This window comes from Oncorhynchus mykiss, chromosome 1 (assembly GCF_013265735.2).
Source record: "Oncorhynchus mykiss isolate Arlee chromosome 1, USDA_OmykA_1.1, whole genome shotgun sequence".
Lineage (NCBI taxonomy): Eukaryota > Metazoa > Chordata > Actinopteri > Salmoniformes > Salmonidae > Oncorhynchus > Oncorhynchus mykiss.
In genome coordinates this window covers 87,705,538-87,730,209 of record NC_048565.1, presented here as the reverse complement: position 1 = coordinate 87,730,209, position 24,672 = coordinate 87,705,538, and the positions used below count along the sequence as shown (strand labels likewise).

Here is a 24,672-nt window from a genome sequence, read left to right as displayed (position 1 = left end):
TGATCTTCTGGTAGATGGGAAGCCTTTCTCATAAACCTCATTTAAACGTCAACTACAACGTAAGCTTACATAGCAAAACGATATCATGATTATTTGTATCAATCCAGAGAGTGTTTTTTTTGCAATCACGTGTGCTACAAAAACACCTCTTGGTAGGTACACCAAAAAAATGGTTCACTCCTACAGACTGTGAGTCTGTAAAAGCAGCCAGACAGGCTTCGAGGCATTCAGTTACTGTTTGATTGAACGTTAGAATGGGCCAAACAACTGACCGAAGTGGCTTTGAGCGTGGTGTGATTGTCAGGTGCCAGACTGGCCATAACCAGTGTCTCAGAAACAGACGGCATCCTGGGCTTTTCACACACACGACAGGGTCTCAGGTTTACCGAGAATCTAGCAACAAACATAAAATATCCAGTCCCATACAGTCCTGTGGGTGAAAACAGCCTGTTGATGAGAGAGGACCCAAGCGGAACGGCTAAAATTGTTCAAGCTAACAGACGGGCCTCAAACAGGCAAATAACAGCCAGTACAACATTGGTGTCCAGAACGCCATCTCGGAACACACAACTCGTTGGTCGTTGTCACGGATGGACGTTCCTATCAGATAAAAACAAGAAGTGACTCCAGTGGACATCACCAACACTGGTCTGACGAATCCCGCTTCCTGTTGCATCACGCTGATGGCAGAGTCAGGATTTGGCTTCCTGCCTGGTGTCGGCGGTACAGGCTGGTGTCGGCGGTACAGGCTGGTGTCGGCGGTACAGGCTGGTGTGAACGGTACAGGCTGGTGTCGGCGGTACAGGCTGGTGTCGGCGGTTTAATGGTGTGGGGAAGGTTTTCCTGGCACACGTTAGGTCCCTTCATACCAACTGAGAAATGTTTGAACACCACACCTTGTAGGATCCATGCCCCGAAGAATTCAGGCTGTTCTGGAGGTAAAGGGGGGGACCTAAAGAATATAACTTATAAAATGGTTCATGACCTTAGTTCAACTGTCGCACCCCATCAGCACCAAAAATATAAGCTTGTTGACTCCAATGGAGGGAGGGGGAGAGAGGGAGTTCTAGTATGGATGGGATAATGCAGGATACATTTCAGCCTCTCTCTACCTCCCCCAACCTCTCTACCTCTCTCTCTCTCTCTCTACCTCCCCCAACCTCCCTACCTCTCTCTCTCTCTCTCTACCTCCCCCAACCTCCCTACCTCTCTCTCTCTCTCTACCTCCCCCAACCTTCCTACCTCTCTCTCTCTCTACCTCCCCCAACCTCCCTACCTCTCTACCTCTCTCTACCTCCCCCAACCTTCCTACCTCTCTCTCTCTCTACCTCCCCCAACCTCCCTACCTCTCTCTCTCTCTACCTCCCCCAACCTTCCTACCTCTCTCTCTCTCTCTACCTCCCCCAACCTTCCTACCTACCTCTCTCTCTCTCTCTCTCTCTCTTACCTCCCCCAACCTTCCTGCCTCTCTCTCTCTCTCTCTCTCTCTCTCTCTACCTCCCCCAACCTTCCTACCTCTCTCTCTCTCTCTTACCTCCCCCAACCTTCCTACCTCTCTCTCTCTCTCTCTCTTACCTCCCCCAACCTTCCTGCCTCTCTCTCTCTCTCTCTCTCTACCTCCCCCAACCTTCCTACCTCTCTCTCTCTCTACCTCCCCCAACCTTCCTACCTCTCTCTCTCTCTCTATCTCCCCCAACCTCCCTACCTCTCTCTACCTCCCCCAACCTCCCTACCTCTCTCTCTCTCTACCTCCCCCAACCTTCCTACCTCTATCTCTCTCTCTACCTCCCCCAACCTCCCTACCTCTCTCTCTCTCTCTACCTCCCCCAACCTCCCTACCTCTCTCTCATTTTGTGGGCAGTGAGCACATAGCCTGTCTTCTCTTGAGAGCCAGGTCTGTCTACGGCGGCCTTTCTCAATAGCAAGGCTATGCTCATTGAGTCTGTACATAGTCAAAGCTTTCCTTAAGTCTGGGTCAGTTACAGTGGTCAGGTATTCTGTCACTGTGTACTCTCTGTTCAGGGCCAAATAGCATTCTAGTTTGCTCTGTTTTTTTGTTAATTCTTTCCAATGTGTCAAGTAATTATCTTTTTGTTTTCTCATGATTTGGTTGGGTCTAATTGTGCTGCTGTCCTGGGGCTCTGTAGGGTGTGTTTGTGTTTGTGAACAGAGCCCCAGGACCAGCTTGCTTAGGGGACTCTTCTCCAGGTTCATCTCTCTGTAGGTGATGGCTTTGTTATGGAAGGTTTGGGAATCGCTTCCTTTTAGGTGGTTGTAGAATTTAACGGCTCTTTTCTGGATTTTGATAATTAGTGGGTATCGGCCTAATTCTGCTCTGCATGCATTATTTGGTATTTTACGTTGTACACGGAGGATATTTCTTTACAGAATTCTGCATGCAGAGTCTGTTTGGTGTTTGTCCCATTTTGTGATGTCTTGGTTGGTGAGTGGACCCCAGATATTAATATTGATATAACTGATATTAATATTTTTAGCCTGATCCTAATTGGTATGTCTAATTGTATGTTCCTTTTGATGGTATAGAAGGCCCTTCTTGCCTTGTCTCTCAGCTCGTTCACAGCTTTGTGGAAGTTACCTGTGGCGCTGATGTTTAGGCCAAGGTATGTATAGTTTTGTGTGCTCTAGGGCAACGGTGTCTAGATGGAATTTATATTTGTGGTCCTGGCAACTGGACCTTTTTTGGAACACCATTATTTTCTCTCTCTCTCTACCTCACCTCACCCCCCCCCCCTCCTCTACCTCACCCCCCCTCTCTCTACCTCACCACCCCTCTCTCTACCTCACCACCCCCAACCATCCTCCCTTTGATATTCATTTCCCTATACATTTCAGCCTCTATTCCCCCCTCTCTCTCTTTACCTCACTCCCCCTCTCTCTCTCTCTCTCTCTTTACCTCACTCCCCCTCTATCTCTTTACCTCACTCCCCCTCTCTCTCTCTTTACCTCACTCCCCCCTCTCTCTTTACCTCACTCCCCCCCTCTCTCTCTCGCTTTACCTCACTCCCCCCCTCTCTCGCTTTACCTCACTCCCCCTCTCTCTCTCTCGCTTTACCTCACTCCCCCTCTCTCTGTCTCGATTTACCTCACTCCCCCTCTCTCTCGCTTTACCTCACTCCCCCTCTCTCTCTCTCGATTTACCTCACTCGCCCTCTCTCTCGCTTTACCTCACTCCCCCTCTCTCTCGCTTTACCTCACTCCCCCTCTCTCTCGCTTTACCTCACTCCCCCTCTCTCGCTCGCTCTTCCTCACTCCCCCTCTCTCGCGCTCTCTACCTCACTCCCCCTCTCTCGCTCTCTCTACCTCACTCCCCCTCTCTCGCTCTCTCTACCTCACTCCCCCTCTCTCTCTCTCTTTACCTCACTCCCCCCCTCTCTCTCTCTCTACCTCACTCTCCCTCTCTCTTTCTCGCTCTCTCTACCCCCCCCCCCCAAACTTCCTCCCATCTAAATTATCTTCCTGTTCCTTTCTGTGACACACACAAAGCACTGTAATATAATATCTGAAGTACTTCCTCCGAGAGTACAGATAGTTAACCATGATATCCTATCACGCCCTCCACTTCCAAGTTACCACATCCTGTGTGTCTGCTTGCCTGCTGAGTGTAGACTCCTAGAGATCTCTGAGCCCCCACTCTCGTTCTCTCTCATCCTCTCTCTCTCGTTCTCTCTCATCCTCTCTCTCTCGTTCTCTCTCATCCTCTCTCTCTCTCGTTCTCTCTCATCCTCTCTCTCTCGTTCTCTCTCATTCTCTCTCTCTCGTTCTCTCTCATCCTCTCTCTCTCTCTCTCGTTCTCTCTCATCCTCTCTCTCTCTCTCTCTCGTTCTCTCTCATCCTCTCTCTCTCTCGTTCTCTCTCATCCTCTCTCTCTCTCTCTCTCGTTCTCTCTCATCCTCTCTCTCTCTCTCTCTCGTTCTCTCTCATCCTCTCTCTCGTTCTCTCTCATCCTCTCTCTCGTTCTCTCTCATCCTCTCTCATCCTCTCTCTCATCCTCTCTCTCGTTCTCTCGTTCTCTCTCTCTCGTTCTCTCTCTCTCGTTCTCTCTCTCTCGTTCTCTCGTTCTCTCTCTCTCTCGTTCTCTCTCTCTCATTCTCTCTCTCTCGTTCTCTCGTTCTCTCTCTCTCGTTCTCTCTCGTCCTCTCTCGTCCTCTCTCATCCTCTCTCTCGTTCTCTCTTGTCCTCTCTCATCCTCTCTCTCGTCCTCTCTCTCTCGTCCTCTCTCTCTCGTCCTCTCTCTCTCGTTCTCTCACTCGTTCTCTCACTCGTTCTCTCTCGTCCTCTCTCTCTTTCTCTATCGCCCTCTCTCTCTCGTCCTCTCTCTCTCTCGTCCTCTCTCTCTCGTCCTCTCTCTCTCGTCCTCTCTCTCTCTCGTCCTCTCTCGTCCTCTCTCTCTCTTGTCCTCTCTCTCTCTTGTCCTCTCTCTCTCGTCCTCTCTCTCTCTCGTTCTCTCTCTCTCGTTCTCTCTCTCTCTCGTTCTCTCGTTCTCTCTAGTCCTCTCTCTCTCTCTCGTTCTCTCGTTCTCTCTCTCTCTCTCTCGTTCTCTCTCTCTCGTTCTCTCTCTCTCTCGTTCTCTCTCTCTCGTTCTCTCTCTCTCTCTCGTTCTCTCTCTCTCGTTCTCTCTCTCTCTCTCGTTCTCTCTCTCTCGTTCTCTCTCTCTCTCTCGTTCTCTCTCTCTCGTTCTCTCTCTCTCGTTCTCTCTCTCTCTCTCGTTCTCTCTCTCTCTCTCGTTCTCTCATCCTCTCGTTCTCTCATCCTCTCGTTCTCTCATCCTCTCGTTCTCTCTCTCGTTCTCGTTCTCTCTCTCGTTCTCGTTCTCTCTCTCGTTCTCTCGTTATCTCATCCTCTCTCGTTCTCTCATCCTCTCTCGATCTCTCATCCTCTCTCGTCCTCTCTCTCGTTCTCTCGTCCTCTCTCTCGTTCTCTCGTCCTCTCTCTCGTTCTCTCGTCCTCTCTCTCGTTCTCTCGTCCTCTCTCTCGTTCTCTCGTCCTCTCTCTTGTTCTCTCGTTCTCATCCTCTCTCTCGTTCTCTCATCCTCTCTCTCGTTCTCTCATCCTCTCTCTCATCCTCTCTCTCGTTCTCTCTCTCTCGTTCTCTCTCGTTCTCCCTCTCTCTCTCTCTCGTTCTCTCTCATTCTCCCTTTCTCTCTCTCGTCCTCTCTCTCGTTCTCCCTCTCTCTCATTCTCCCTCTCTCTCGTTCTCCCTCTCTCTCATTCTCCCTCTCTCTCTCGTCCTCTCTCTCGTTCTCCCTCTCTCTCTCGTTCTCTCACCCTCTCTCGTTCCCTCATCCTCTCTCGTTCTCTCAAACTGGTTGGATAACAGAAATATGGTTCGGTTTCCCATCTTTTGACATCACCAGAGTCTCTCTCAATGTTAAAGGGATTTTCAATAGTCACATCAGCAACAACCCAGTAGCAGGACTGCTACCTCCGCCTTTGTGCAAGTAGGAGCAGGAGGTGCATTGCCAGAGCCCTGCAAAATGACCCCCAGCAGGCCACAAATGTGCATGTGTCTGCTCAAACGGTCAGAAACAGACGTCCACAGGTGGGGGTTGAGCTTACAGCCCAACACCATGCAGGACGTTTGGCATTTGCCAGAGAACACCAAGATTGGCAAATTCGCCACTGGCGCCCTGTGCTCTTCACAGATGAAAGCAGGTTCACACTGAGCACATGTGACGCCGTGGAGAACGTTCTGCTGCCTGCAACATCCTCCAGCATGACCGGTTTGGCGGTGGGTCAGTCATGGTGTGGGGTGGCATTTCTTTGGGGGGCGCACAGCCCTCCATGTGCTCGCCAAAGGTAGCCTGACTGCCATTAGGTACCGAGATGAGATCCCCAGACCCCAGCAACAGTGTGTGAAAACCTTGTGAAGACTTACTGAAAACGTTTGACCTCTGTCATTGACAACAAAGGATATACAACAAAGTATTGAGAAACTTTTGTTATTGACCAAATACTTATTTTCCACCATAATTTGCAAATAAATTCATTAAAAATCCTACATTGTGATTTTCTGGATTTTTTTTCTCATTTTGTCTGCCATAGTTGAAGTGTACCTATGATGAAAATTACAGGCCTCTCTCATCTTTTTAAGTGGGAGAACTTGCACAATTGGTGGCTGACTAAATACTTTTTTGCCCCACTGTATGTTAGTGAGGGACAGTGTGTGTGTGTGTGTATATGTTAGTGAGGGACAGTGTGTGTGTATATATGTTAGTGATGAGAGTCAGTGTGTGTGTGTATATATTAGTGATGAGTCGGTGTGTGTGTATATATTAGTGATGAGAGTCAGTGTGTGTCATATGTTAGTGAGGGACAGTGTGTGTATACACTACCGCCGTTTTTGAAAGAAAACACTTTTTTTGTCCATTTTAAAATAACATCAAATTGATCAGAAATAGTGTCGACATAGTTAATGTTGTAAATGACTATTGTAGCTGGAAACGGCTGATTTTTAATGGAATATCTACATAGGCGTAGAGGCCCATCATCAGCAACCATCACTGAAATTACACATTTGGAATCATGTAGTAACCAAATCCAAATATATTTTATATTTCCAATGTTCCAATGGCACGTTGTGTTAGATAATCCAAGTTTATCATTTGAAAAGGCTAATTGATCATTAGAAAACCCTTTTGCAATTATGTTGGCACAGCTAAAAACTGTTCTGATTAAAGAAGCAATACAACTGGCCTTCTTTAGACTAGTTGAGTATCTGGAGCATCAGCATTTGTGTATTCGATTACAGGCTCAAAATGTCCGGAAACAAAGAACTTTCTTCTGAAACTCGTCAGTCTAAACAATTATTTTCCACCATAATTTGCAAATAAATTCATAAAAAATCCTACCATGTGATTTTCTGGATTTTTTTTCTCATTTTGTCTGTCATAGTTGAAGTGTACCTATGATGAAAATTACAGGCCTCTCTCATCTTTTTAAGTGGGAGAACTTGCACAATTGGTGGCTGACTAAATACTTTTTTGCCCCACTGTATATACTGTACTCTATACCATCTACTGTATCTTGCCTATGCCGTTCTGTACCATCACTCATTCATATATCTTTATGTACATATTCTTTATCCCTTTACACTTGTGTGTGTATAAGGTAGTAGTTGTGGAATTGTTAGGTTAGATTACTCGTTGGTTATTACTGCATTGTCAGAACTAGAAGCACAAGCATTTCTCTACATCTGCTAACCATGTGTATGTGACAAATACCATTTGATTTGAAGCAGACGCCTCACAAGTCCTCAACTGGCAGCTTCATTAAATAGTACCTGCAAAACACCAGTCTCAACGTCAACAGTGAAGAGACGACTCCAGGATGCTGGCCTTCTAGGCAGAACACCAGTCTCAACGTCAACAGTGAAGAGGCGACTCCGGGATGCTGGCCTTCTAGGGAAAACACCAGTCTCAACGTCAACAGTGAAGAGGCGACTCCGGGATGCTGAACTTCTAGGCAGAGTTGCAAAGAAAAAGCCATGTCTCAGACTGGCCAATAAAAAGAAAAGGTTAAGATGGGCAAACACAGACACTGGACAGAGGAACTCTGCCTAGAAGGCCAGCATCCTGGAGTCACCTCTTCACTGTTGAGACTGGACAGAGGAACTCTGCCTAGAAGGCCAGCATCCTGGAGTCGCCTCTTCACTGTTGATGTTGAGACTGGACAGAGGAACTCTGCCTAGAAGGCCAGCATCCTGGAGTCGCCTCTTCACTGTTGACGTTGAGACTGGACAGAGGAACTCTGCCTAGAAGGCCAGCATCCTGGAGCCACCTCTTCACTGTTGAGACTGGACAGAGGAACTCTGCCTAGAAGGCCAGCATCCCGGAGTCGCCTCTTCACTGTTGATGTTGAGACTGGACAGAGGAACTCTGCCTAGAAGGCCAGCATCCCGGAGTCGCCTCTTCACTGTTGATGTTGAGACTGGACAGAGGAACTCTGCCTAGAAGGCCAGCATCCTGGAGTCGCCTCTTCACTGTTGATGTTGAGACTGGACAGAGGAACTCTGCCTAGAAGGCCAGCATCCCGGAGTCGCCTCTTCACTGTTGATGTTGAGACTGGTGTTTTGCAGTAGGGATTCTTCAATTAAGTCATTGTTGTCATTCAACGAGTGCATTTCTAATTGTATTGGTCACATACATATTTAACAGATGTTATTGCAGATGTAGCGAAATGATTGTAAAGATCTCTTGGACAAGAACGTCAATTAATGACCGATTTCAAGCGATGGTCTTCTGAGGGAGGATGAGTTTAACTCATCTAGAAATCAAGCAGTCTTAGTTGGATGGTCAGAAGATGAATGGTGAGAATTGTACACTGTGTACGGAACAGCCTGGGGGTCGGACATGACGTGCGTCTCTCTGTCCCTGTCTCTCTCTCTCTCTCTCTCTCTCTCTCTCTCTCTCTCTCTCTCTCTCTCTCTCTCTGTCCCTGTATCTCTCTCTCATATATGACATGCCTTCTGTCTTGTGACAATAGCTTCTCTGTGTGGGGCCTCCACTTGCAGTCACCCTATTCTCTTTCTCTCTGTTTTCTCTCTTTTTATTTCTCTTTATTTGTGGTCAGGGGAGTGTGTTTGGTTGTTTCCAGGGGAGTGTGTTTGGTTGTTTCCAGGGGAGTGTGTTTGGTTGTTTCCAGGGGAGTGTGTTTGGTTGTTTCCAGGGGAGTACGTTTGGTTCTTTCCAGGGGAGTGTGTTTGGTTGTGGTCAGGGGAGTGCGTTTGGTTCTTTCCAGGGGAGTGCGTTTGGTTCTTTCCAGGGGAGTGTGTTTGGTTGTTTCCAGGGGAGTGTGTTTGGTTGTGGTCAGGTGAGTGCGTTTGGTTGTTTCCAGGGGAGTGCGTTTGGTTATGGTCAGGGGAGTGTGTTTGGTTGTGGTCAGGGGAGTGCGTTTGGTTGTGGTCAGGGGAGTGTGTTTGGTTATGGTCAGGGGAGTGTGTTTGGTTGTGGTCAGGGGAGTGCGTTTGGTTGTGGTCAGGGGAGTGTGTTTGGTTATGGTCAGGGGAGTGTGTTTGGTTGTGGTCAGGGGAGTGCGTTTGGTTGTGGTCAGGGGAGTGCGTTTGGTTGTGGTCAGGGGAGTGCGTTTGGTTGTGGTCAGGGGAGTGCGTTTGGTTGTGGTCAGGGGAGTGCGTTTGGTTGTGGTCAGGGGAGTGCGTTTGGTTGTGGTCAGGGGAGTGTGTTTGGTTGTGGTCAGGGGAGTGCGTTTGGTTGTGGTCAGGGGAGTGTGTTTGGTTGTGGTCAGGGGAGTGTGTTTGGTTGTGGTCAGGGGAGTGCGTTTGGTTGTGGTCAGGGGAGTGCGTTTGGTTGTGGTCAGGGGAGTGCGTTTGGTTGTGGTCAGGGGAGTGCGTTTGGTTGTGGTCAGGGGAGTGCGTTTGGTTGTGGTCAGGGGAGTGCGTTTGGTTGTGGTCAGGGGAGTGTGTTTGGTTGTGGTCAGGGGAGTGTGTTTGGTTGTGGTCAGGGGAGTGCGTTTGGTTGTGGTCAGGGGAGTGCGTTTGGTTGTGGTCAGGGGAGTGCGTTTGGTTGTGGTCAGGGGAGTGCGTTTGGTTGTGGTCAGGGGAGTGCGTTTGGTTGTGGTCAGGGGAGTGCGTTTGGTTGTCGAACGTAACCAAAAACGTATGGACATAGTATCACACAGAGCATTAGGAATTGAGGGTCTCGGCTGGGTGTCTGTGAAGCAGACATAACGGGCCTTTATAAAATACGATCCATTGAATCATGGAAAGACGAGGCTACTGGGGACACAAGTCAAACTTTTGTTCTTTCCGTTATTAAATCTGTAATCTGTGATATGATCATCTCCACACTGTCCTCTTCTAATCCCTCCTCCTTCCTCCACACTGTCCTCTTCTAATCCCTCCTCCTTCCTCCACACTGTCCTCTTCTAATCCCTCCTCCTTCCTCCACACTGTCCTCTTCTCATCCCTCCTCCTTCCTCCACACTGTCCTCTTCTCATCCCTCCTCCTTCCTCCACACTGTCCTCTTCTCATCCTTTCTCCACACTGTCCTCTTCTCATCCCTCCTCCTTTCTCCACACTGTCCTCTTCTCATCCCTCCTCCTTCCTTCACACGGTCCTCTTCTCATCCTTTCTCCACACTGTCCTCTTCTCATCCCTCCTCCTTTCTCTACACTGTCCTCTTCTCATCCTTCCTCCACACTGTCCTCTTCTCATCCTTTCTCTACACTGTCCTCTTCTCATCCCTTCTCCTTTCTCCACACTGTCCTCTTCTCATCCCTCCTCCTTTCTCCACACTGTCCTCTTCTCATCCCTCCTTCCTCCACACTGTCCTCTTCTCATCCCTCCTCCTTCCTCCACACTGTCCTCTTCTCATCCCTCCTCCTTCCTCCACACTGTCCTCTTCTCATCCCTCCTCCTTCCTCCACACTGTCCTCTTCTCCTCCTTCCTCCACACTGTCCCCTCCCTCCTCCTTCCTCCACACTGTCCTCTTCTCATCCCTCCTCCTTCCTCCACACTGTCCTCTTCTCCTCCTTCCTCCACACTGTCCCCTCCCTCCTCCTTCCTCCACACTGTCCCCTCCCTCCTTCCTCCACACTGTCCTCTTCTCCTCCTTCCTCCACACTGTCCTCTTCTCCTCCTTCCTCCACACTGTCCTCTTCTCCTCCTTCCTCCACACTGTCCTCTTCTCCTCCTTCCTCCACACTGTCCTCTTCTCCTCCTTCCTCTACACTGTCCTCTTCTCCTCCTTCCTCCACTGTCCTCTTCTCCTCCTTCCTCCACACTGTCCTCTTCTCCTCCTTCCTCCACACTGTCCTCTTCTCCTCCTTCCTCTACACTGTCCTCTTCTCCTCCTTCCTCCACACTGTCCTCTTCTCCTCCTTCCTCCACACTGTCCTCTTCTCCTCCTTCCTCCACACTGTCCTCTTCTCCTCCTTCCTCCACACTGTCCTCTTCTCCTCCTTTCTCCACACTGTCCTCTTCTCATCCCTCCTCCTTTCTCCACACTGTCCTCTTCTCATCCCTCCTCCTTCCTCCACACTGTCCTCTTCTCCTCCTTTCTCCACACTGTCTTCTTCTCATCCCTCCTCCTTTCTCCACACTGTCCTCTTCTCATCCTTTCTCCACACTGTCCTCTTCTCCTCCTTTCTCCACACTGTCTTCTTCTCATCCCTCCTCCTTTCTCCACACTGTTCTCTTCTCATCCCTCCTCCTTCCTCCACACTGTCCTCTTCTCCTCCTTCCTCCACACTGTCCTCTTCTCCTCCTTCCTCCACACTGTCCTCTTCTCCTCCTTCCTCCACACTGTCCCATCCCTCCTCCTTCCTCCACACTGTCCCATCCCTCCTCCTTTCTCCACACTGTCCTCTTCTCCTCCTTTCTCCACACTGTCCTCTTCTCCTCCTTCCTCCACACTGTCCTCTTCTCCTCCTTCCTCCACACTGTCCTCTTCTCCTCCCTCATCCTTCCTCTACACTGCCCTCTTCTCATCCCTCCTCCTTCCTCTGTTCTTTTCCAGGCAACCAGACAAGCTGGTAGTGGTGTGGACTCGCAGGAGCCGACGGAAATCCTCCAAGGTGTGTGTTTTGTCTTGGTAGCACTTTAGGCTGTTTAGCTGGACCTGGTCGTAGGAAGTAGGAAGTAGGAAGTAGGCTAAATCACTGTGGAGATGTATAGTGTACAGCTTTCTATCATATTTCTACAGAGTTTACCTGTTGGTCTGCACCTTGGCAACCGTTTGGGTCTTCACCCTAAATGAGTTTCTGTCTGTGTAAATGTTTGATGTTGTATTTAGTGATTTTTAAAGTGTATATATTGTGTTTTCGGTCTCCCTCTGTCTCTCTCTCTCAATTCAATTAAAATGGCTTTATTGACAGGGGTAACATATGTTAACATTGCCGAAGCAGGTGAAATAGATAATAAACTAAATAGAAATGATCAGTAAATGTGCAGTAAACGTTACACTCACAAAATATTATACATAAACACTCTCAATCTCTCCCCAGGCTCACAGCTGGCAGCCAGGCATCAAGAACCCCTACCGAGGAGTGGTGGTGTGGCCTGTACCGGAAAACGTAGAAATATCTGTCACACTCTTCAAGGTAGCTTTTCTGTGTGTGTGTGTGTGTGTGTGTGTGTGTTTCTCTCTCTCTCTGTGTGTGTGTGTTTCTCTCTCTCTGTGTGTGTGTGTGTTTCTCTCTCTCTGTGTGTGTGTGTGTGTGTGTGTTTCTCTCTCTCTCTGTGTGTGTGTGTTTCTCTCTCTCTGTGTGTGTGTGTGTTTCTCTCTCTCTGTGTGTGTGTGTGTGTGTGTGTTTCTCTCTCTCTCTGTGTGTGTGTGTTTCTCTCTCTCTCTCTGTGTGTGTGTGTGTGTGTTTCTCTCTCTTTGTGTGTGTGTGTGTGTGTGTTTCTCTCTGTGTGTGTGTGTGTGTGTTTCTCTCTGTGTGTGTGTGAGAGAGACTGTTATGTCAACATGCTGATCTCTTGTTGACAGGCCTGGTGTTGAAGCAAAAAGGTACAAATCTAACTCACGTAGTAGTCAGGGCCTGTATTCAGGTTGTATAGTAGTCAGGGCCTGTATTCATCAGGTTGTATAGTAGTCAGGGCCTGTATTCATGTTGTATAGTAGTCAGGGCCTGTATTCAGGTTGTATAGTAGTCAGGGCCTGTATTCATGTTGTATAGTAGTCAGGGCCTGTATTCATGTTGTATAGTAGTCAGGGCCTGTATTCAGGTTGTATAGTAGTCAGGGCCTGTATTCATGTTGTATAGTAGTCAGGGCCTGTATTCATCAGGTTGTATAGTAGTCAGGGCCTGTATTCAGGTTGTATAGTAGTCAGGGCCTGTATTCAGGTTGTATAGTAGTCAGGGCCTGTATTCAGGTTGTATAGTAGTCAGGGCCTGTATTCAGGTTGTATAGTAGTCAGGGCCTGTATTCATCAGGTTGTATAGTAGTCAGGGCCTGTATTCATCAGGTTGTATAGTAGTCAGGGCCTGTATTCATGTTGTATAGTAGTCAGGGCCTGTATTCATCAGGTTGTATAGTAGTCAGGGCCTGTATTCATCATGTTGTATAGTAGTCAGGGCCTGTATTCAGGTTGTATAGTAGTCAGGGCCTGTATTCAGGTTGTATAGTAGTCAGGGCCTGTATTCAGGTTGTATAGTAGTCAGGGCCTGTATTCATCATGTTGTATAGTAGTCAGGGCCTGTATTCAGGTTGTATAGTAGTCAGGGCCTGTATTCATCAGGTTGTATAGTAGTCAGGGCCTGTATTCAGGTTGTATAGTAGTCAGGGCCTGTATTCATCAGGTTGTATAGTAGTCAGGGCCTGTATTCAGGTTGTATAGTAGTCAGGGCCTGTATTCATCATGTTGTATAGTAGTCAGGGCCTGTATTCATCATGTTGTATAGTAGTCAGGGCCTGTATTCAGGTTGTATAGTAGTCAGGGCCTGTATTCAGGTTGTATAGTAGTCAGGGCCTGTATTCATCAGGTTGTATAGTAGTCAGGGCCTGTATTCAGGTTGTATAGTAGTCAGGGCCTGTATTCATCATGTTGTATTGTAGTCAGGGCCTGTATTCATCATGTTGTATAGTAGTCAGGGCCTGTATTCAGGTTGTATAGTAGTCAGGGCCTGTATTAATGTTGTATAGTAGTCAGGGCCTGTATTCAGGTTGTATAGTAGTCAGGGCCTGTATTCAGGTTGTATAGTAGTCAGGGCCTGTATTCAGGTTGTATAGTAGTCAGGGCCTGTATTCATCATGTTGTATAGTAGTCAGGGCCTGTATTCATGTTGTATAGTAGTCAGGGCCTGTATTCATCATGTTGTATAGTAGTCAGGGCCTGTATTCAGGTTGTATAGTAGTCAGGGCCTGTATTCAGGTTGTATAGTAGTCAGGGCCTGTATTCAGGTTGTATAGTAGTCAGGGCCTGTATTCATGTTGTATAGTAGTCAGGGCCTGTATTCATCATGTTGTATAGTAGTCAGGGCCTGTATTCATGTTGTATTGTAGTCAGGGCCTGTATTCATCAGGTTGTATAGTAGTCAGGGCCTGTATTCATCAGGTTGTATAGTAGTCAGGGCCTGTATTCATCATGTTGTATAGTAGTCAGGGCCTGTATTCAGGTTGTATAGTAGTCAGGGCCTGTATTCAGGTTGTATAGTAGTCAGGGCCTGTATTCAGGTTGTATAGTAGTCAGGGCCTGTATTCATGTTGTATAGTAGTCAGGGCCTGTATTCATCATGTTGTATAGTAGTCAGGGCCTGTATTCATGTTGTATTGTAGTCAGGGCCTGTATTCATCATGTTGTATAGTAGTCAGGGCCTGTATTCATGTTGTATAGTAGTCAGGGCCTGTATTCATCAGGTTGTATAGTAGTCAGGGCCTGTATTCATCATGTTGTATAGTAGTCAGGGCCTGTATTCATCAGGTTGTATAGTAGTCAGGGCCTGTATTCAGGTTGTATAGTAGTCAGGGCCTGTATTCATCAGGTTGTATAGTAGTCAGGGCCTGTATTCATCATGTTGTATAGTAGTCAGGGCCTGTATTCATGTTGTATAGTAGTCAGGGCCTGTATTCATGTTGTATAGTAGTCAGGGCCTGTATTCATCATGTTGTATAGTAGTCAGGGCCTGTATTCATCAGGTTGTATAGTAGTCAGGGCCTGTATTCATCATGTTGTATAGTAGTCAGGGCCTGTATTCATCAGGTTGTATAGTAGTCAGGGCCTGTATTCATCATGTTGTATAGTAGTCAGGGCCTGTATTCATCAGGTTGTATAGTAGTCAGGGCCTGTATTCAGGTTGTATAGTAGTCAGGGCCTGTATTCATCAGGTTGTATAGTAGTCAGGGCCTGTATTCATCAGGTTGTATAGTAGTCAGGGCCTGTATTCATCATGTTGTATAGTAGTCAGGGCCTGTATTCATCAGGTTGTATAGTAGTCAGGGCCTGTATTCATCATGTTGTATAGTAGTCAGGGCCTGTATTCATCAGGTTGTATAGTAGTCAGGGCCTGTATTCAGGTTGTATAGTAGTCAGGGCCTGTATTCAGGTTGTATAGTAGTCAGGGCCTGTATTAATGTTGTATAGTAGTCAGGGCCTGTATTCAGGTTGTATAGTAGTCAGGGCCTGTATTCAGGTTGTATAGTAGTCAGGGCCTGTATTCATGTTGTATAGTAGTCAGGGCCTGTATTCATGTTGTATAGTAGTCAGGGCCTGTATTCATGTTGTATAGTAGTCAGGGCCTGTATTCATGTTGTATAGTAGTCAGGGCCTGTATTCATCATGTTGTATAGTAGTCAGGGCCTGTATTCAGGTCGTATAGTAGTCAGGGCCTGTATTCAGGTTGTATAGTAGTCAGGGCCTGTATTCATCATGTTGTATAGTAGTCAGGGCCTGTATTCAGGTTGTATAGTAGTCAGGGCCTGTATTCAGGTTGTATAGTAGTCAGGGCCTGTATTCAGGTTGTATAGTAGTCAGGGCCTGTATTCATCATGTTGTATAGTAGTCAGGGCCTGTATTAATGTTGTATAGTAGTCAGGGCCTGTATTCATCAGGTTGTATAGTAGTCAGGGCCTGTATTAATGTTGTATAGTAGTCAGGGCCTGTATTCATCAGGTTGTGTCTGTAAATAGTTGTTGGATAAATTGCTTGTGTCATGCACAAAGTAGATGTCCTAACCGACTTGCCAAAACTATAGTTTGTTAACAAGAAATTTGTAGAGTGGTTGAAAAACAAGTTTCAATGACTCCAACCTAAGTGTTTGTAAACTTCCGACTTCAACCGTATGTGTGTTGACTGAATATAAGCAAGTGATGTCTGCTAAATAGTCAAGTTAGGTTTCTCCAGAAATAAATCATTATAATTATTGGCGGAGAGTCACGTCATTGGAAAAAATATATATTCGTAGATATTCTGTCTGCCTTCCATAGGCAAAATTAGTATTGGTTACACTACAATTAGGGTGTGGAAATGTTATGCCCCTTAGATATGAATTTACAATCCTCCAATCCTTTTATGCTGTGGCCTACTCCCGACCATCACGTTGTACAGCGACATATGTTCCACGCCATCCTAACGGAAACCCGGAGGGTTTCGTTCTCCGTTTTCCACGGAATAAAACACCATAATATGAATCAAATTTCTTGAAATCAATCCCCTGTGCTATGTTATTACAAAAACAGGTTTTAAATTCTATAGTAATGCCAATATGGGAGACTATCAAATGCTTCTCAAAGATGCCTTCTGGTGGTCAAACTAGCACTAACTTGCATTAATGTCATTATGGGGTGTTGTGTGTAGATTGAGGGAATAAGGCTGTAGGGTAATGAACTGTGGAAAAGGAAGGGGTCTGAATACCTCTGTGTTGTTTCCTCTCCTCTCGCCTAGGACCCCCACGCAGAGGAGTTTGAAGACAAGGAGTGGACGTTTGTCATAGAAAATGTGAGTACACATTACCTCTCCCATCACTTATGCTGGACTGGGGTATATGGACTGGGCTATATGGACTGGACTGTATGGGCTGGGCTATATGGACTGGACTATATGGACTGGGCTATATGGGCTGGGCTATACGGGCTATATGGACTGGGGCTATATGGACTGGGCTATATGGACTGGGCTATATGGGATATATGGGCTATATGGGCTGGGCTATATGGGCTGGGCTATATGGGCTGGGCTAGATGGCCTATATGGGCTGGGCTATATGGACTGGGCTATATGGACTGGGCTATATGGACTGGGCTATATGGGCTGGGCTATATGGGCTGGGCTACATGGGCTATATGGGCTGGGCTATATGGGCTATATGGACTGGGCTATATGGGCTGGGCTATATGGACTGGGCTATATGGGCTGGGCTATATGGACTGGGCTAGATGGGCTATATGGGCTGGGCTATATGGGCTGGGCTAGATGGGCTATATGGGCTGGGCTGTATGGACTGAGCTATATGGGCTGGGCTATATGGACAGGGCTATATGGACTGGGCTATATGGACAGGGCTATATGGACAGGGCTATATGGACTGGACTATATGGACTGGGTTAGATGGACTGGGCTAGATGGACTGGGCTATATGGGCTGGGCTAGATGGACTGGGCTAGATGGGCTATATGGGCTGGGCTATATGGGCTGGGCTAGATGGACTGGGCTAGATGGGCTGGGCTAGATGGGCTGGGCTATATGGACTGGGCTATATGGGCTGGGCTATATGGACTGGGCTATATGGACTGGGCTATATGGACTGGGCTATATGGACTGGGCTATATGGACTGGACTATATGACTGGGCTATATGGACTGGACCAAATGGACTGGGCTAGATGGACTGGGCTAGATGGACTGGGCTATATGGGCTGGGATAGATGGACTGGGCTAGATGGGCTATATGGGCTGGGCTAGATGGGCTAGATGGGCTGGGCTATATGGACTGAGCTATATGGACTGGGCTATATGGGCTGGGCTATATGGGCTGGGCTATATGGGCTGGGCTATATGGGCTGGGCTATATGGGCTGGGTTATATGAGCTGGACAGGGTTATATGGGCTGGACAGGGTTATATGGACAGGGCTGGGCTGGACAGGGTTATATGGGCTGGACAGGGTTATATGGACAGGGCTGGGCTGGACAGGGTTATATGGACAGGGCTGGGCTGGACAGGGTTATATGGGCTGGACAGGGTTATATGGACAGGGCTGGGCTGGACAGGGTTATATGGACAGGGTTATATGGACAGGGTTAAATGGACAGGGCTGGGCTGGACAGGGTTATATGGACAGGGTTATATGGACAGGGCTGGGCTGGACAGGGTTATATGGACAGGGTTATATGGACAGGGTTATATGGACAGGGTTATATGGACAGGGCTGGGCTGGACAGGGTTATATGGGCTGGACAGGGTTATATGGACAGGGCTGGGCTGGACAGGGTTATATGGACAGGGTTATATGGACAGGGTTAAATGGACAGGGCTGGGCTGGACAGGGTTATATGGACAGGGTTATATGGACAGGGCTGGGCTGGACAGGGCTGTATATGGGCTGTACTGGTCTGGCATTTAGATGTTCACATGCTGCCATCTAGTGGTCAGACTGATATTCATATTCAGTCCTTCAGTAAAAACACTCAGTGCATCTCCATTGACGGGGAATGAGGTGGTGTTTGGAACCTCATGTGAGAGTGTTTGTCGTAGGACTCATACCTTCACTGTGTGTGTGTTTAAAGAATGAGTCCACCTTGGGGAGTTCAGTCTCAGGTCGGGAAGAGCTTTCTTCTAGTGCTGAAAGGTCCCGTCCTGACTTTCCCCAGTCTGACCGTGTGGAACCCCTGGCACGGCACCATTATATTGTGTGTTTTGGAGGGAGGGGTGGAGAGAAGGGGGGGAGGGAGGGAGTGGGGAGTGTGGAGAGGGTTGGAGGGGGGAGAGGGGTGGAGGGAGGGGGAGAGAGGGAGTGGGGTGGGGGAGAGGGGTGGAGGGAGGGGGGGGTGGGGGGGGAGTGGGGTGGGGGAGAGGGGTGTAGGGGTGGAGGGAGGAGGGGTGGCGAGAGGGGTGGAGGGAGGGGGAGAGGGGAAGAGGAGGTAGAGGGAGAATGGTTGTGAGGTCTGGGGTACACTCACTAACCAAGAATTCACTATATGGGACAAAAACCCAATTGAGACTGCATGCAGACGTATACAGAGGTAGAGAGGTGTGGGGAGGGATGGAGAGAGGGAGGGAGAGGTATGTAGAGAGGGAGGGGGGAGGTATGTAGAGAGGGAGGGAGAGGTATGTAGAGAGGGAGGGGGAGAGGTATGTAGAGAGGGAGGGGGAGGGGTATGTAGAGGGGGAGGGGTATGTAGAGAGGGAGGGGGTATGTGGAGGTTGAGGGAGGGGGAGAGGTTTGTGGAGAGGGAGGGGTATGTAGAGAGGGAGTTATGTAGAGGGAGAGGTATGTAGAGGGAGGGAGAGGTATATCGAGAGGGAGGGAGAGGTATATAGAGAGGGAGGGGGAGAGGTATGTAGAGAGAGAGGGGGAGAGGTATGTCGAGAGGGAGGGGGAGGTATGTAGAGAGGGAGGGGGAGGTATGTAGAGAGGGAGGGGGGAGGTATGTAGAGAGGGAGGGGGGAGGTATGTAGAGAGGGAGGGGGAGAGGTATGTAGAGAGGGAGGGGGAGAGGTATGTAGAGAGGGAGGGGGAGAGGTATGTAGAGAGGGAGGGGGAGGTATGTAGAGAGGGAGGGGGAGGTATGTAGAGAGGGAGGGGGAGAGGTATGTAGAGAGGGAGGGGGAGAGGTATGTAGAGGGGGGTGTGTGTAGAGAGTGAGGGGGAGAGGTATGTAGAGGGGGAGGTATGTAGAGGTATGTAAAGAGGGAGGGGGAGAGGTATGTAGAGGGAGGTATGTAGAGAGGGAGGGGGAGAGGTATGTAGAGAGGGAGGGGGAGGGTATGTGGAGAGGGAGGGGGGGGGTATGTGGAGAGGGAGGGGGAGGTATGTGGAGAGGGAGGGGGGAGGTATGTGGAGAGGGAGGGGGAGGTATGTAGAGAGGGAGGGGGGAGGTAGGTATAGAGGAAGGGGGAGAGGTATGTAGAGAGGGAGGGGGAGGGGTATGTAGAAGGGGAGGGGTATGTAGAGAGGGAGGGGGGTATGTGGAGGTTGAGGTATGTAGAGAGGGAGGGGAAGAGGTATGCAGAGGGGGAGGTATGCAGAGGGGGAGGTATGCAGAGGGGGATGTATGTATAGAGGGAGGGGGGGAGGTATGTAGAGAGGGAGGGGGAGGTATGTAGAGGGGGAGGTATGTAGAGGGGGAGGGGGAGAGGTATGTAGAGAGGAGGTATGCAGAGAGGGTGGGGGAGAGGTATGTAGATTAGGGAGGGGGAGAGGTATGTAGAGGGGCAGGTATGTAGAGAGGGAGGGGGAGAGGTATGTGTAGGGGGAGGTATGTAGAGGGGGAGGTATGTAGAGGTATGTAGAGGGGGAGGTATGTAGAGAGGGGGGGAGAGGTATGTAAGAGGGAGGGGGAGATGTGGAAGTGAAGAGGTTGAGATGACGGTGCTCCAAGTTGAGATGAACATCAAAGACCTCCTGACAGACTGACTGGACTAGTTGGCAGCAGATTACTCAGCTTGGGGGGGGGGACAAAGCAGATGGTCTTCAGCTCCATAGAGTCTCCAGACGGCTGCCATGGATCCAGACGGCTGGCATGGATCCAGACGGCTGCCATGGATCCAGACGGCTGGCATGGATCCAGACGGCTGCCATGGATCCAGACGGCTGCCATGGATCCAGACGGCTGCCATGGATCCAGACGGCTGCCATGGATCCAGACAGCTGCCATGGATCCAGACGGCTGCCATGGATCCAGACGGCTGCCATGGACCCAGACGGCTGCCATGGATCCAGACGGCTGCCATGGACCCAGACGGCTGCCATGGACCCAGACAGCTGCCATGGACCCAGACAGCTGCCATGGACCCAGACAGCTGCCATGGATCCAGACGGCTGCCATGGACCCAGACAGCTGCCATGGACCCAGACAGCTGCCATGGACCCAGACGGCTGCCATGGACCCAGACAGCTGCCATGGACCCAGACAGCTGCCATGGATCCAGACAGCTGCCATGGACCCAGACGGCTGCCATGGACCCAGACAGCTGCCATGGACCCAGACAGCTGCCATGGACCCAGACAGCTGCCATGGACCCAGACAGCTGCCATGGACCCAGACAGCTGCCATGGACCCAGACAGCTGCCATGGACCCAGACAGCTGCCATGGACCCAGACAGCTGCCATGGACCCAGACGACTGCCATGGACCCAGACGGCTGCCATGGACCCAGACGGCTGCCATGGACCCAGACGGCTGCCATGGACCCAGACGGCTGCCATGGACCCAGGCGGCTGCCATGGACCCAGGCGGCTGCCATGGACCCAGACGGCTGCCATGGACCCAGACAGCTGCCATGGACCCAGACAGCTGCCATGGACCCAGACGGCTGCCATGGACCCAGACAGCTGCCATGGACCCAGACAGCTGCCATGGACCCAGACAGCTGCCATGGACCCAGACAGCTGCCATGGACCCAGACGGCTGCCATGGACCCAGGCGGCTGCCCAGCGGTTGAACCTGCGCATCGTTAGGAACGGAACAAAATCCAGAAGTAAATTGTTGGGATCGTAATAGAAGCTGTAAACGTTAATTAGCTCGGTGAACATCCTGTGTGTTATACGGATGTGTCAGGACGAGGAAGGAGCGTTTACACGTTGAATTCTTACTTTACTCGGTTACACATCTTGTTTTATACCTACCGACTTGTGTCAGGAATGTGGCATCTGCGAAGCACATGAACCAAACGTAGCTCGTGGAGGTTAGCTAGTCAATCTAGCGACTCTAGGCCAGACGTTTTGAAGCTTCCGGGTTAATTTCCATAATAAAAGTCTAGAGTTTGTTTGACAGCAGCGTTCACTAACTCCGTCATACCAGTAGATGGCGCTGTATCGAGGCTTGGACCTTCAGGAAATGACTTGTGTGAGAATGATGAAGGGACTCCTGAGTGCCGTTGTGGTCTGAGGCCCTGTATCTGAGTGGTAGAGGCGTCACTACAGACCCTGGTTCGAATCCAGGCTGTATCACAGCGGTCTGAGGCCCTGCATCTCAGTGGTAGAGGCGTCACTACAGACCCTGGTTCAGCGGTCTGAGGCCCTGTATCTCAGTGGTAGAGGCGTCACTACAGACCCTGGTTCCAATCCAGGCTGTATCACAGCGGTCTGAGGCCCTGTATCTCAGTGGTAGAGGCGTCACTACAGACCCTGGTTCCATTCTAGACTGTATCACAGCGGTCTGAGGCCCTGTATCTCAGTGGTAGAGGCGTCACTACAGACCCTGGTTCAGCGGTCTGAGGCCCTGTATCTCAGTGGTAGAGGCGTCACTACAGACCCTTGTTCCAATCCAGACTGTATCACTACCGGCCGTGATTGGGAGTCCCATAGGGTGGCACACAATTGGCCCAGCGTCGCCCGGGTTTGGCCGGTGTAGGCCGGCATTGTAAATAACAATTTGTTCTTAACTGACTTGCCGAGTTAAAGGTTAAATAAAATGTTTTTTTAAAAGACACAGGAGAGCCTTGTCTAGAATAACTGCCTGAGCTGCAAAATAGAAAGTCAATATAATTTAGACTAGGTCTATTCCACTGTCTAAATAGGTCTATTCCACTGTCTAAATAGGTCTATTCTGCTATATAAATAGGTATATACCCCTGTCTAAATAGAATAGGTCTATTCCGCTATCTAAATATAATAGGTCTATTCCGCTATCTAAATATAATAGGTCTATTCTGCTATCTAAATAGGTCTATTCCGCTGTCTAAATAGGTATATTCCACTGTCTAAATAGGTATATTCCACTGTCTAAATAGGTCTATTCCACTGTCTAAATAGGTCTATTCCGCTATCTAAATAGGTATATTCCCCTATATGAATAGGTCTATTCCGCTATCTAAATAGAATAGGTCTATTCCGCTATCTAAATAGGTCTATTCTGCTATCTAAATAGGCCTATTCTGCTATCTAAATAGGCCTATTCCGCTATCTAAATAGGTCTATTCCACTGTCTAAATAGGTCTATTCCACTGTCTAAATAGGACTATTCCACTGTCTAAATAGGCCTATTCCTCTATCTAAATAGGCCTATTCCGCTATCTAAATAGGTATTTGGAAGACATACTGACTGACTGAATGGATGACATACTGACTGAACTGAACTAACTGAATGGATGACATACTGACTGAACTGAACTGACTGAATGGAAGACATACTGAATGAACTGACTGAATGGAAGACATACTGACTGACTGAACTGACTGAATGGAAGACATACTGACTGACTGAACTGACTGAATGGATGACATGCTGACTGAACTGAACTGACTGAATGGAAGACATACTGAATGAACTGACTGAATGGAAGACATATTGACTGACTGAACTAACTGAATGGAAGACATACTGACTGACTGAACTGACTGAATGGAAGACATACTGACTGACATACTGACTGAATGGATGACATACTGACTGAATGGAAAACATACTGACTGACTGAATGGAAGACATACTGACTGACTGAATGGAAAACATACTGACTGAATGGATGACATACTGACTGATTGAATGGATGACATACTGACTGACTGACTCACTGAATGGATGACATACTGACTGACTGAACTAACTGAATGGATGACATACTGACTGACTGACTGAATGGATGACATACTGACAGATTGAATGGAAGACATACTGACTGACTGAATGGATGACATACTGACTGACTGACTGACTGAATGGATGACATACTGACTGACTGAACTAACTGAATGGATGACATACTGACTGACTGAATGGAAGACATACTGACTGACTGACTGACTGAATGGATGACATACTGACTGACTGAACTAACTGAATGGATGACATACTGACTGACTGAATGGATGACATACTGACTGACTGACTGACTGAATGGATGACATACTGACTGACTGAATGGATGACATACTGACTGACTGAATGGATGACATACTGACTGACTGACTGAATGGATGACATACTGACTGACTGAATGGAAGACATACTGACTGACTGACTGTATGGATGACTGACTGACTGACTGAATGGATGACATACTGACTGACTGAATGGAAGACATACTGACTGACTGAATGGATGACATACTGACTGACTGACTGAATGGATGACATACTGACTGACTGAATGGATGACATACTGACTGACTGACTGACTGAATGGATGACATACTGACTGACTGACTGAATGGATGACATACTGACTGACTGAATGGATGACATACTGACTGACTGAATGGATGACATACTGACTGACTGACTGACTGAATGGATGACATACTGACTGACTGAATGGAAGACATACTGACTGACTGAATGGAAGACATACTGACTGACTGACTGACTGAATGGATGACATACTGACTGAATGGAAAACATACTGACTGAATGGAAGACATACTGACTGACTGAATGGAAGACATACTGACTGAATGGATGACATACTGACTGACTGAATGGATGACATACTGACTGACTGACTGAATGGATGACATACTGACTGACTGAATGGAAGACATACTGACTGACTGAATGGATGACATACTGACTGACTGACTGAATGGATGACATACTGACTGACTGACTGAATGGATGACATACTGACTGACTGAATGGATGACATACTGACTGACTGAATGGATGACATACTGACTGACTGACTGACTGAATGGATGACATACTGACTGACTGACTGAATGGATGACATACTGACTGACTGAATGGATGACATACTGACTGACTGACTGAATGGATGGCATACTGACTGACTGACTGAATGGATGACATACTGACTGACTGAGTGGAAGACATACTGACTGAATGACTGAATGGATGACATACTGACTGACTGAATGGAAGACATACTGACTGATTGAATGGATGACATACTGACTGACTGACTGAATGGATGACATACTGACTGACTGAATGGAAGACATACTGACTGACTGAATGGATGACATACTGACTGAATGAATGAATGGATGACATACTGACTGACTGAATGGATGACATACTGACTGACTGACTGACTGACTGACTGACTGACTGAATGACTGAATGGATGACATACTG

The 24,672-nt window shown here is 48.5% G+C and overlaps 1 protein-coding gene across 1 annotated transcript in view; it reads left to right on the top strand.

Annotated features, from left to right (window-relative positions):
- The window catches only part of LOC118966049 (EH domain-binding protein 1-like), an 81,423-nt gene that overhangs the window by 15,880 nt on the left and 40,871 nt on the right, over positions 1–24,672 (top strand). Inside the window, exons 3-5 of the mRNA XM_036988005.1 lie at positions 11,495–11,552; positions 11,982–12,077; positions 16,361–16,414. Coding sequence (XP_036843900.1) covers positions 11,495–11,552; positions 11,982–12,077; positions 16,361–16,414 — 208 coding nt within the window. The remainder of the gene's footprint in view (positions 1–11,494; positions 11,553–11,981; positions 12,078–16,360; positions 16,415–24,672) is intronic.